Below are 12,257 nucleotides of genomic sequence, written 5' to 3'. Positions count from 1 at the left end.
CTGGAAGCTCGCAGATCCCTCGCCTCCTCCTTTCTGGGTTGTCCAGAGGGCAGCTTGTGGCAATCCCCATGCTGGCACACCTCGGCCCTCCCGGGAGAGCCCGCTGTGATCCATGGCCAGGCTGTGCAGAGCTGGCATCAGGCGCACCCGGCCGGGGCGGGCAGCTGGGGAGCAGCGGGTCCTGCCTGCCAGATGTGCTGTAATTAGCGTGGGGAGGCGATCCGAGTCCTCATCGCTCCCTCACCAAGGGTTTCAGCCTCAAGGTGGAGGGAGGGGAAAGGAAAGACAGGGATGTCAGCAGGGGGACTCCTGATCAAAGATGTTTGCTGGCAGGGAGGGGCGAGGGGAGGAGGGGGCGATCTGCTTCTGACCCAGCCGGAGAAAATGAGGGTGAGAAGCACTGACAAAGAACACGGTTGTGCCTACAAAAGCAGGGAGGGGAGAAAAGCTTCAGTCAGTTCCTGCCTGTTCTGCCTTGCTGCAGCCCCTTGTAATGTTCCTCCGAGCTAGGTCCTGCCCCGCAGATAAGAAAAATTGTGGAAGGGCACGGAGATGTGGGAGAGGCTGTGCCTAAAAGAAAAGGGGGGCTGGCTGGCTCCAGCTCAGCAAGTTTCAGTGTGTCTGATGTTCTTCAGGCCCTCTCTAAAGCAGTGTCCGAGCAGGAGCCCTGGCAGGCAGAAGGAAGTGTGCAGCACGGATGATTTGGAGAGAGGGGTCTGCATGTGAGGCTCTGCGGGAGCGTGACGGGGCAAATCCAGGTGGCCTCCAGTGCTCTCCCCTCCGGGGCCCCTCCGTGCCCCTCTCTCCTGACCCTTCTTGCTAGTCTTGCATTCATCCCCTTTCATCACTCCTGAGCCTCCTGTGCTTACAAGGGTGACATAAGTGCAGTGTGGAAGGCAGAAAGACAATGTTTGAAATGCTGCTTGTCATTTCACATCCTGAGTTTAGGCAGTGTGATTGTTTCCTCGAGGTGCAGAGGAGGATTTGAATACTCTCAGTCAATGTGGGAATGAGGATATGGGAGATAAAGGTTCCCTTGTAGTCTTGAGACACCCCCCGCATTTACCAGTGTCTAGGAAAGTTTGGAAGTGTTACTCAACTGATTAAATACGTTTTAAATCTTGTTAACAAAGCCACCACAGCTTTGTTAACTCCCAGGCTCCTAATAATTTCTAATCCACTTTTCTCAATTAATTTTTTCCCCTACTGTCTTTATTCAGACCTTAAAGTAAAGCTGCCTCTTTCTAACTGGGCCAGCTGGTTCTGCTGTGGGATTTATGTGTGAGCAGACTGAGCCTGGCAAGTGCAGTAGCTCTTTGTGGTCTTGTATTCATCTTTACCATCACCAGGGGCTTTTCTCCTGTTGCTTTCCAGTTTTATGTGTCCTATTAACAGAAAGCAGGTCTGTACTGCCACCAGGCAGTGTTTGAAGGATTCATGAGTTTGAGCATCTCCCCTGTAGTAGCACCCATGGTTTCATCCCAACTGTCTCTCCATAGCCAGTGTTTTTCATTATAGGATGCCAATCCTGTTTGGAATGGATTCACACTCATCCCCTGCCCTCTGGAAGTTGCCTGGGATTATCTCAACCTCTTGTTTCACTGAATTTGGTTCCATCAGCCAACAGTTTCTCAAAAAATATTCCAAACACAACCAGGAGAGGAATCACAGGCTTCTGGAATGGAGAAGCAGTGTTTGTGACTGCTGTTGCATCAGGTCCTGAACATGACCTGAAGGGATTCCTTCTGCTCACAACTCACCTGTCACAGGTAGCAGCTGCCTTCTCATGGGGAAAGTCTTGGGATCATAATTATAGAGGTTGAAGTTAAGCAAAATGTATGTGAGACTGGCCTGGTGTGGAAAGGCCTTTAGGCACCTCTTTATTTCTCTGTTTATTCCTGCTGCTGGAGGGGGCCTGTGCCTGCCCCAGAACAGATGGCCCTCCTGGCCCAGGGAGCAGGAACAATTGGACTTCTCTCTCCCTGTGAGGAGGAACCTGAGTGATCCAGACACTCTGCAGACACAAGCTTTGCCCAGGGCTGTGGCTGATCCTTCTTTCTACTGTTCTGAGCAGCCCTAAAGATTCAGCTCTGTTCATACAGAAAACAGGGGCTTAACTCAGCTCAAGCTGTCATTGTGGGAAGAGGCTAGATCTGCTCCTCTGTGGACATTGCCATGTCCTGGTTTTTGTTTTCCAGAGGTGTCTGAGTGATCCCTGGGCTGCTGGGGCAGGGGATGGAGTAGACCTCAAAAGACCGTGAGCTGTGTGGAGGCTGTTTCCATCCCTTGTGTTGTGCTGTCCTGATGCCTCTGTTTTGGCTCAGAGAAGATCCTCAGCTCTTGAGTGCCCTCACGAGGGATCTGCAGAACCTCTCCTCAGGCTCAGCACAACTGCTCAGTCCAGCTACAGCAGCAAGAGGCCAGGGGGATGCCTGCCATGGCTTAGCCCCCTCCCTCTGTGGGGAACACACTTCTAAGCTGCATTGTTTGGGCCTTTTCATCACAGGCTCTTGGATCTGTGTCCCACAGAGGGGGACAAGCTCCTTTTCGTACAGCTGCTTCCCCTGCAGAGTCGAAGGTGGGAAATAAAAACAGATTCCAGCTCCCAATATCTGCAAATCTCAATCACAATGGAGGTTTTGTAGGCCATAAAGTGGCCCCCGAGGGAGCAGCCCTGTGGCAGTGGAGTCTGTGCACGGAGCTGCAGGAGGGTTAAGCTGCAGATGAGCTCAGAGATTAAAGCTCAACAGGAGAGATGTGGCTGAACTGGGTTCACTCCTCCTCTTTGTGCCCTGCCTTCTCCCAGCTCCAGCCCATGGTGGTGCACAAAGGTGAGAAGAGATGTGCAGGAACGTACCTGTCACAGGGTCAGGGATGCTGCAAGTGCCACACCTGGACAGCACTGGCTGGGCCACTTGGCTTTAAATGCTGAGGGTGAGAAAGTTACATTGGCTTGCAGGAGAGCAGCACATTCACAGGGATCATCAGCACCGATTTTGTGGTGGAGCAGTCCAGGCTGGCCTTCCAGGACTGGTTTTGTCCCTCAGATGTGCTCCTGTGTAATTTTCAAGGTGATTTTTAGGATTGTTGAGCACCTTGTGGCAACACATCCTTCCCTGCAGAACTGCTGCTGTAGAGATTTGGACTCAAAAAAACCCACCAGTGACCTTCCTGCCTCTGAGTTTGTTCAGCTGCTCCCTTTGGACTTGCTTTTTGATTCATGTGCAAGACTTTAAAAAAGCAGCCAGGTTTTTGCATCCAGTGCTGCTGTACCTGGGGACACTGGATTTTCATGTAAATCTTCAGTGTAGGACCAAATCTCTTGCATTAAACAGGAGAGGGATGATGTTTACCTCTGGCAATCAATCACATGGACATCCATGTGAAGGCAGGTGATATTGTTATGAGTATTGTTGTTAGAGGACTGAAGAAAATCCAAACTAACAGCATAAGTCCTCTTTTCTTTTCCAGACCTTTCTCTCTTCAGGCTAGAGCTGGGCAAAATAATGCATCACAAAAGTAAAAGTTTGTGTGTGCTGAGGTGGTGGAATATCAAGTGGAACCAATCTGCTGAAATGAGAAATATTTGCTTTTCCTATTTCTAAAACATTTCAGTTGTCAAGTGGATTTCAGTTTCATTTATTATCATTAAGTATTATGCAAACCCCAGTGTATTTCAGCCCGGGTTCAATCCAGCAGCTCTTTGGGTATTTGTTTTTAATTTTGTCTCAGTTGAAAAAGCTGCAAATATTTGCCCCAAACAATTGAGAAAAATGTTGTTTACAGTTTTTTCCAGGAAAAGCAAATATTCACTTTGTTTGCACAGCTACAGCCCTGATGTAAATAAAACCTTGCCTAATATGATGATCTCTTTAGCTAAGAAGAAAGAATGGAATACAGTCATACTCCAATCTCAGTTTGCCGGCTTCTTTCACAATCTCACCATTTATTTTTAAATAGAAATCCTGTTCCAGAAGCAAGCAGATACTTGTCTTTGAAAGGCCATAAAAATATCCCTGTATTGGAAGAACTCAGGTAGGTGACACTTTCAGCAATGGGGAGTTGCCTTTGCATACCTGGCTATGCATTGCAAATACAGTATGTAAAACAGAGAGAACATTAAAACACATGTTTTCATCAAAATATCGGCATAACATGATTAATGCTCTGCTGGTTCTTACATCAACACCCACACTTAACCCTGCTGAGCAGGATACAGTGTTTTCTCTCACAAAAGTAGTGTACAGCAATAGAAAAGAGGGAGAGGAGAAAGCAATCTGTATATCCCATATCAAACCGTGCCCTGGGCTCCAGCAGGTAGTTCTCACATTTAGCCCAGTGTTTATCACAGTTAAAACCCCAGTGGTCTTGTCTTCACATCCCCAACCAACCAAAAACATCTATTCTTTGGTCAGAACATGAACAAATAACTCTCCCTCTTCCTTCATTTTGTCCCCTCCTCCAAGCTGAGGGCCACTCATCTCCTGAGACAGGTCAAGGCACACGGCAGGGGGAAGAAGAGGCAGACCGTGGTTTTTAGGGTTTTTCCCTGCATCCTTGGAGGGGCAAATCAGCAAGGCACTGTTGGCTTGAGACCCATCCAACACCAGGGTCCAGTTGCTCTAAGGAGCACCCTGATGTGCAGCTGCTAAAAACCACCATGGTGGAGTGGATTTGTTCTTGTTTGGATACAGAGCCTGGCTCTGCAAGGCCTCAGTCTGTGCTGCTGCTGGGGAAATGAGCCACGATCTGCTACAGCTGCTCCTTCTGCACAGGCACATGGGGCTGGCACCTGCAGGTGTCCCTGAGCTGGCTGCTCTGCCCCCCAGTACCTGCAAAAACACAGTGTGCAGGGGAACCACAGTGTTCCCAGGACTTGGATTTCTCTGCCTAGGATGCAGAAAAGGAGGCATGGAAAGAAAATAACCTGCTTTGTCAAGGACTTTCAGTGTTAATGGCAGAGATTTTGTCTTTACCAGCTAACCCAGCTCTGCTTCTACTTGCTTTGGCAGATACCAGACTTCTATCTGCCTAGCAGGGAGGCAAACGAACCCTTGGAGAGCAAGGATGCTGTGTGTTACCCTACATGGTTTGAAATATCAACGTTAACCTCTACATTCATCAATGCAAGTCACCTGGGGAGAGGCTGGCAGACAGGTTTCCAGCCCTGCACACAGATCAGAGAGCCAGGTGAAGAAAATCTGTTGTATGGGACCAAAACATTGGCTCGAGGAGAGAGTTGCAGCCTTTGTGTGGCAAAGGGATTGTGTGGACTTGTTTCAGAGGTAGCATTAAATTACATGCTATTATTCATTTGTTTACCTGTGTAATCCCTTGAGGCTTCACACTATCTGAGTGACAGCAATGTTTCACTGCTCTCTGGTTCTGGAGCTTGTTCTTTGGCACGTGGGATCCCCTCATGGGATCCCTGCCATTAGGGTAGTGTTCAAGTGCTGACAACCTGAAATTTCTTGTAGTTGATGTTACAGGGATCTGGGCTTTGCCTGGTGTCAATCAGGCAGTGCAAGTGGGACTCTACTGGGGCTGACTGGCAAACTGCTTTTCTTTTCAAAGCATGCCTTCAAAATATTTGGCTTTGAGGAATTTGACCTTTCTGCGTTCTAGCAGCTCCCTGGATTAGGTATACTGAGAGACTGATGTACACAACTTTAGCAAGCAGAGGGGCAGGGAGAGATGAAAGAGCTGCTGAATCACAGCACCTTTCTGTTGTCCTAGTTGTGAACATAATTTGTCTATTTCTGCAAGGTCCTGTTTTCCCTCCTGCCTCCCCACACATTGATGTTCTCCTGTGGAACTCTACCCACTGTTTCCCTGTGCCAAAAAGAAGCTAGTGTATCACCTCCAGGACTCAGCTGCCCAAATGTCCTGGATCAACCTGTACCTGTCAAACTCTTTTCAGGAATCTACAAGAAACCAACTGAAGAGAAGTAACACTGGCTTTGCCTGTACCAGAGCCAGCCAGGACCATCTGGGGGCTCTGTCCCCTTTTGTCCCTAGGGTTTGGCATAGCAGCCCTCCTCCTCGATGTTCTGCACTGGGTGTATGGGCAGGACAAGGTGGGAGATGCGGCTCCACAGCCCGCTCAGCTTGTCGGAGTCCATGTGGTTGTAGGAGCTGGGGGTGCTGGTGCTGGTGAACTTGGCCCAGAGGAAGTCACGGACCCTCTCCTCCACCTGCCGGAGGCTGATGTGGCTCTCCAGCGTGTCCTCCTCCAGCAGCACCGTCAGCAGCAGCGCCACGTCCTTGAAGGCGGCGCTCTCGTGGTCGCAGTACTTGTAGAAGATGAGGGTGGCCCCCGCGGGCAGCAGCTCGAAGCGGTGAATCACCGCGGCCCGGCCCCCGGCCTGGAACGCCGAGGTCAGCTCCGAGTCCACCTCCAGCTTGGCCCGGTCGCTGTGGAGCCTGGCTTTATCCCTGCCGTCGATCTGCACCGTGGTGCCGTGCAGGGCGGCCGAGTAGGAGTCGGCCAGGCGGGCGCTGAGGCAGCGCAGGGTCCGCTCGGCGCGGCGGGCGGCCGTGAGGATGATGATGGCCGGCTGCATGTGCTGGGACGCGTTCAGGTGCTTCCGCAGGAACGTGCGCCCACGGCGCCACAGGTCGGGGCTCTGGCCTGGAAACCTGTGCTGCAGCTGGTCGAACTGGGACAGGAATGCCTCCACCGTGGGGTTCTTGCGGGGCTGCTGGGAGCTGGAGGTGGGGCTGCCGAAGCAGAATATGCAGAAGCCGAGCAGTGCGAGGCCCACGATGAAAAGCCCTGCTCAACAGGGGAGAGACATGAGACGGGAAACAGGAGTCAGTCCCAAGTGACCTGCAGTGGCATGCTGGAAAGCAGCTACAAGGGCTAATTTTCCCTTCTCAGACCTTCCCCCCTGCACTAGGAAAGTGGAGCGAGTTGGCCAGGAAAAGTGAAGGTGCTGTGTTGGGAGACTCCCTATCCAATACACCAGGTGAGGGGGCTACAGCTCCAGGGATGAGGGCAAGGTTACAGCGTTGTGCAAAACCTCCTGAGGAAACTGCAGCTGCTCACGAGCTTTCTTCACTTTTCCCCTCCTCTGTTTTTCTTAGGGTTTGTGGCTGTTCAGAGCACCACATATGGAAGTGTCTGACCCAGGTAAAGTGCTGCATTCACTTCCCTCCTCCATGCTATGAGTGAACAAAGGCCACCATACTTCTGCTCAGAAAACATAAGGCAGCAAGGTCCAGACACAATGGTTGTGTCCTTCTCCAAGGCAAAGCAGAGTCTCTTTATAATAGGAGAAATGTGCTGATGCAGATCAGCATCACTGTTCCTGCTTAGAGCAGGGCTGGGGAGGGGAACCCAGACCTCCCAGGACACCCCAGGGCACTCACAGCATGACAAGCACAATATGCCAGCTTTTGAGGATGAAGAGCTGGAGGGGAAGCTGCCACTATACGCTCAAACTGAGCCTGTGTTTAAGGGGATTTTTTTTCTCTCAAACCCTCAGAAGAGGCTGACAAAGGCCCCAAGAGAGAACAGTAATTAATGTGCTTCATTACTTGTTCCTGGAGGATCAGTGCCTTCTGGTCGATGAGTAACATGCAAGGGAAGCTTCTTTTCCTCACCTTTCCACGGGAGGGACTTTTTGGCCTTCTCCTGCTCTGTGTTTTGGGTGGCGACATTCTGCAGGGAAGACTGAGTCTCTGGGTTTGGGGTCGTCTCCCCTGCAGCAAGAGAAAAGAAATGTGCCACTCACTGCTGAGGGAACAGGAAAATGGGGCTGTAGTAAGCAAAGCAGGAGGTCCCAAGTGAGGAAAGAGTTAGAAGTGAATACTGCTTTGAGTTAATACTGCTCTTGAGTCTTGGCTCTCTCCTCTAATGCTGGATAAGGAGAAAGACAGTGCAGAGTGCAGTGTTGCTTCATGCCTTTCAAAGCATGACAGGAGCCAAAGGAGAGAGAAAGAGAGAAGCCAATTAATTTCTTATACCTTCTTTCCTGCTTGATTCCAGGAAAATGGCTCCTAGAGATCTCACCCAACTATTGTTCTAATGCCTATGGGAAGTGTAGGAAGCAGGAGAGCAGCAGTGTTCAGCCACCAGCTCACCTTTTGGTCTTTTCCTTAACATGCCTTGGGACCCGCTCTCCTGTGTTTCTTGCTCTCTGGGTACCTCTGGCTCCCAGTCTGGGAGAGTGGCACTGCTGCTCTTCTCTGCCAAGAGGCCACTGGGGACATCTTCCATACCAGTCACATCTAAATGTGTTTCACTGCCAGAGCTTTGAGCCTTGCTTGTTGATGAGGCATCTTCCTCTGCCTTGCAGAGGCTTTCACACCGCCCAGGTGTCCCCTGGTGCTCCCATGGTTGCTGGTGGACAGGGCTGTCTGCTTTGCTTTCCACATTCTCATGGCCCAGTACAGCTGTGGGGAACAAAATTCACAGACCTACACTTAGTCTCTTTTAGCCCAAGAACCAACAACTCTTTCCCCTGTTCTGTCTCCTCTAAGCCAAGGCCCAAGTTATCAGGTCCAAGGGTGGGGAGAGACTCACCTTGATCCAAGTCCTCTTTTTCCTGGGGTCTTTTTGTAACATGTTTTTGTGTCTTGTCAGACTCTGGTGGCAATACATCAGTTTCCTGGGCAGCTTTCTCCTCTAGAGTGGAACCAGCTGAACCCAAGAGTGTTGTCTCTCCCCCATAAGCAGCTGATTCACACACTGAAGAGTCCTCCTCTGGTTTGCAGGATATCTCAGGCTGCCTGCTTGTCACTTGGTGCACAGGTGATTCCTGGCTAGGCTCTTGGTGCTCAAGAGGTTCCTGGGTGGCCTCTTGGAACACAGGTGTTTCTTGAGTGGGCTCTTGTTGCCCAGATGTTTCCTGGGTGGGCTCTTGGTGCCCAGGTGTTTCTTGAGCAGGCTCTTGGTGTCCAGGTGCTTCCTGAGTGGGCTCTTGTTGCCCAGATGTTTCCTGGGTGGGCTCTTGGTGCCCAGGTGTTTCTTGAGCAGGCTGTTGGTGTCCAGGTGCTTCCTGAGTGGGCTCTTTTTGCCCAGATGTTTCCTGGGTGGGCTCTTGGTGCACAGGATGCTCTGTTGTGCTCCTCACCTCATCCTGGGCTGGTCCAGCTGTTGGGATTAGAGTTCAAAAGCCCAGTAAGCCACAAAGGAGTCAAGAATGCCCAGTGCTTTACCACCACCCATACAACTCTCAGTTCTGGCACTAAAGAAATATTTACCCCCAGTGAGACAGGAGAGAACAGAGTGACCAGAAGTGAGAAAACTCTTGGGTTGTGATCCAGACAGATCAGTGAAGGGAAGGAGGGAATCAGGATGCAAAGGGAATTGCTCAACATCTCCTACAAGCAGACTGATGCCACTCCAGTCTCCCAGCAATGGTCAACTTGGAAGCCACCCCTTTCTACCTTTCTTCCTGTGCCTCAGTTTTTATTGCTGATCATGATACTATATTGTATTCAACAGCCCTTTTCCCACCTTGGATCCCTGCCTACCCCGGGGTAATTGCTGGGCAGGAGCAGAAAGCCTTGATGCTGTGCCAGCTCTGATCAACAATAGCCAAAACACTGCTCTGTTTTCAACATTTTTTTCACTAAACCCACAAATCCAGACCACAGAACTTAGACCTGTCATGCTAAAGCTAATTCAATCCTAGTTTATGTCCTACGTGGGATGGGCAGGCAATTCCTTCTCAAGTGGTAGGATATGTTACCACATCTTCCACAGACAGTGGGTTTTCACAGATAGTGATAGATTTGAAGAATTCCTATGGCTGCTGTTGAGTACAGTTATGCCAATGCATTTCAAGCATCGGTCTGAGTGTAAATTATAATTTTGCTCATGCTCTGTCTCTGTTTCTGTCCTGGAGCTGCTCTCCCAAAGAGCTATGGCAACATTTAATTAGAAACAAACACTGGAGCATAATTCAATAGAGAGATTCTGCAGCTGAACAGCATCTGTGACATATTCTGACTCTTACAGAACCAAAGCAGCTCATGTTTCAGGCACTATTTGTGAAAAATTGCTTATGAATGATCAAGCACTACAATGCCAAATGATTATGCTATAATTAGAATAGATACTGATAAAAAGGGCAAGGAACTCCTTTCTAATTTGAAAACAGAGGAAAAGCTGCACTTGTCACTTGTCAGAATATGATTTTTACATTCTTTGTTGCTGATTATTACAGTAACACTTGTGATTATCCAGGACAGATCACAGCTGGTGATGGCATCACTGTATCAGTGACGAAGTCATAGGTACTAGTCATAACAAGGCTCCCACGAAATGTAAGTACACAGTAGAAATTGAAACACAAGGAACTTGGATATATCCTGCTGTTCGAGCTGGGTACAAATTACTCCTTGCCCTGCCTCTTCCAGAACTTTTTCAACCACAGGTGATGGAAAACTGGTTTATTATTTAAGCATCTGTGGATGGGAAGCCCAAGGATGTAGAGAAGAAAGCTCTTCCAGTCTGGATCTCTCTCTTCAACATTCCCTGTGCTGCCATCTTGGGACACAGAGTGTAAACCTGTTGCAGATCGCAATCTAAAACTGAAAGTAACTTGTTCATCTTTCACCCATTAAACAATGACGTCAATTTGCTTTCCTTGGCCTGGAAAAGATGGGATTTTTTTACTGTTTTTTCTTTTGCATGGGGTTCCCATGCCACTGCTGAAAGCTTGCAGGAAAGGGATTTTCCTAGCAGATGGAGTAAGCCTAGGATTCACTTACCTCCAGGCAGATCCACGCTTAGATTCTCTTCCATTTTCCTTTTCCCCTGGAGCTCTGGCTTCTGCACTGTTTGCTTTCACTTTCTCCGATGCTCGTACGGAGCTGGATCTCCCTGCTGTTCGAGAGGCTGACCAAGTCCTACCCCCCTCACAGGCACCATCCCGTCCTGGTCCGGCCAATTCCAACTACACGCCCACAAACCTGATAAGCAGAAACACAGGAGCCGTGATTCCGGTGGAGGAGACTCCTCCTCCATAATTCCCAAGGTGAAAATGGGCGGATTTCGCCTATAACCGTGAACCTTCAGCCCGCGTTTATCCCGGGACATGCCAGGGGGGTGAGGCACTGCGGTGTCATCCCGACGGACTCGGCTGTGCTCCGGGACGGCAGGCCTGGAGTCTGGGGCTCGGCAGGCTGCCCCGTGGGCTTTGGGACACCTGATACCGGCAGCCAGGCCGGCACGGAGCGATGAGCCCGCTCCTCCCAGCGGGTCGGACCGGGAGGCGATCCGGCAGAACCGCCCCTGGCGGGGGCTGCGAAATCCGAGCCGCAGCCTGACTCCTGCACCCCTCCCGAGATGGTTCCCCCCTGGATAAAGCACTTGGGGACAGGGCACAGACGGAGCCGGGCTCGCTGGTGTAGCCCAGCCGATGGCTTTCCCAAGCACAACTAGGGCGGCATGGAAAACTCCCAAGAAACTTTCCCCGCTGGAGAGCGGTCCGTGCGGCTTTCTGCACAGAAATCTCTATCCCGGCCTCCTCAGCAGCTTTTGGGCACAGGGGGACACCTCACCCCCCTGCACTCCCTCCAACACGGGATTTGGGAGGGGGTGCAGTCGCTGCCCTGCCGCCCGGCTCTCGTCCTTCCCTTCCCAGTTCCCGACGCTGACGCTCCAGCAGGAGAAGCAAGTCAGCACAACAAAGTGGAGCCGGACGCTTACCCAGGCAGCTTCGGAGCCGGTCAGGGCGGCGATCAGGAGCCAAGGGGTGGCAAGAGGAGGCCAACGCAGCCTTTTCCCCTTGCCCTCCGTCCCCGAGGCCCTTTGGTGGCAGGACACCAGCACACACCCTGAATCCTCCGCTGGAAACGTGACGGTGAACCCTGCCCTTCCCAGGCTCCCGGCTGCCTGCTGGGAGCTGTAGTTTTCATTCCCAGTCATTCTCGGGAGCCTTCAGGAAACAGTAACTTGCTTTTTTTGGCCGCGTTTCCGCGACTCAGTGGTTGTGTGCTTTTTTCAGCCCCACAGCATGACTGGCGGCTTCCTGCATTCAGTAACAGTGTTGCGGATTGAAGCAAGGAAATAAGAGTGAGGAAGGAACTGGTTTGAGAGATTGTTTAGGAAAAGGTCTACAAGAAAAGCCGCCCAAGCACGTAGGCAGCAAAGCCCAGACTCTGGAAATATCACGTTGCCAGTACAGGGAGGCTGGCAAGGACACGAAATGGAGGGTCTCCAGCATCAGCCTGGAGGGAAAGGGGTGCAGAGCCCACTCAGTGTCCCCTGAAGTGGTCCAGAGACTGCAAGGGTGGGGGGAAAG

At 51.0% G+C, this 12,257-nt stretch overlaps 1 protein-coding gene across 2 annotated transcripts; it reads right to left on the bottom strand.

Moving 5' to 3' along the window:
- Positions 1-5,317: 5,317 nt before the first annotated feature.
- On the bottom strand, positions 5,318-11,809 carry LOC117000441 (torsin-1A-interacting protein 2-like). Of its 2 annotated transcripts, none has more exons than XM_033068061.1 (6): positions 11,663-11,809; positions 10,723-10,923; positions 8,528-9,097; positions 8,086-8,397; positions 7,540-7,704; positions 5,318-6,775 (listed from the first exon to the last, which is right to left on the bottom strand). In XM_033068061.1, exons 2-6 carry the CDS (start codon positions 10,754-10,756, stop codon positions 6,015-6,017), a joined length of 1,842 nt encoding a protein of 613 aa, XP_032923952.1. In that variant the 5' UTR covers positions 10,757-10,923; positions 11,663-11,809; the 3' UTR covers positions 5,318-6,014. The 2 variants fall into 2 exon arrangements, with proteins under 2 accessions (XP_032923952.1, XP_032923953.1); XM_033068062.1 differs by having other exon boundaries at positions 7,606-7,704.
- Positions 11,810-12,257: the final 448 nt, after the last annotated feature.

Source organism: Catharus ustulatus, chromosome 9, assembly GCF_009819885.2.
Source record: "Catharus ustulatus isolate bCatUst1 chromosome 9, bCatUst1.pri.v2, whole genome shotgun sequence".
Taxonomy (NCBI): Eukaryota; Metazoa; Chordata; class Aves; order Passeriformes; family Turdidae; genus Catharus; species Catharus ustulatus.
The sequence above is the reverse complement of the archived record's forward strand: the minus strand, read 5'-3'. Positions and strand labels throughout refer to the sequence as shown.

Excerpts from the sequence above, each read along its gene's own strand:
- LOC117000441 (XM_033068061.1), bottom strand. The coding sequence starts at position 10,756 with ATGGAAGAGAATCTAAGCGTGGATCTGCCTGGAG. Across the intron at positions 9,098-10,722 it reads AAGCGTGGATCTGCCTGGAG|CTGGACCAGCCCAGGATGAG; the intron begins GTAAGTGAATCC and ends TAATCCCAACAG. Across the intron at positions 8,398-8,527 it reads AAAAGAGGACTTGGATCAAG|CTGTACTGGGCCATGAGAAT; the intron begins GTGAGTCTCTCC and ends TGTTCCCCACAG.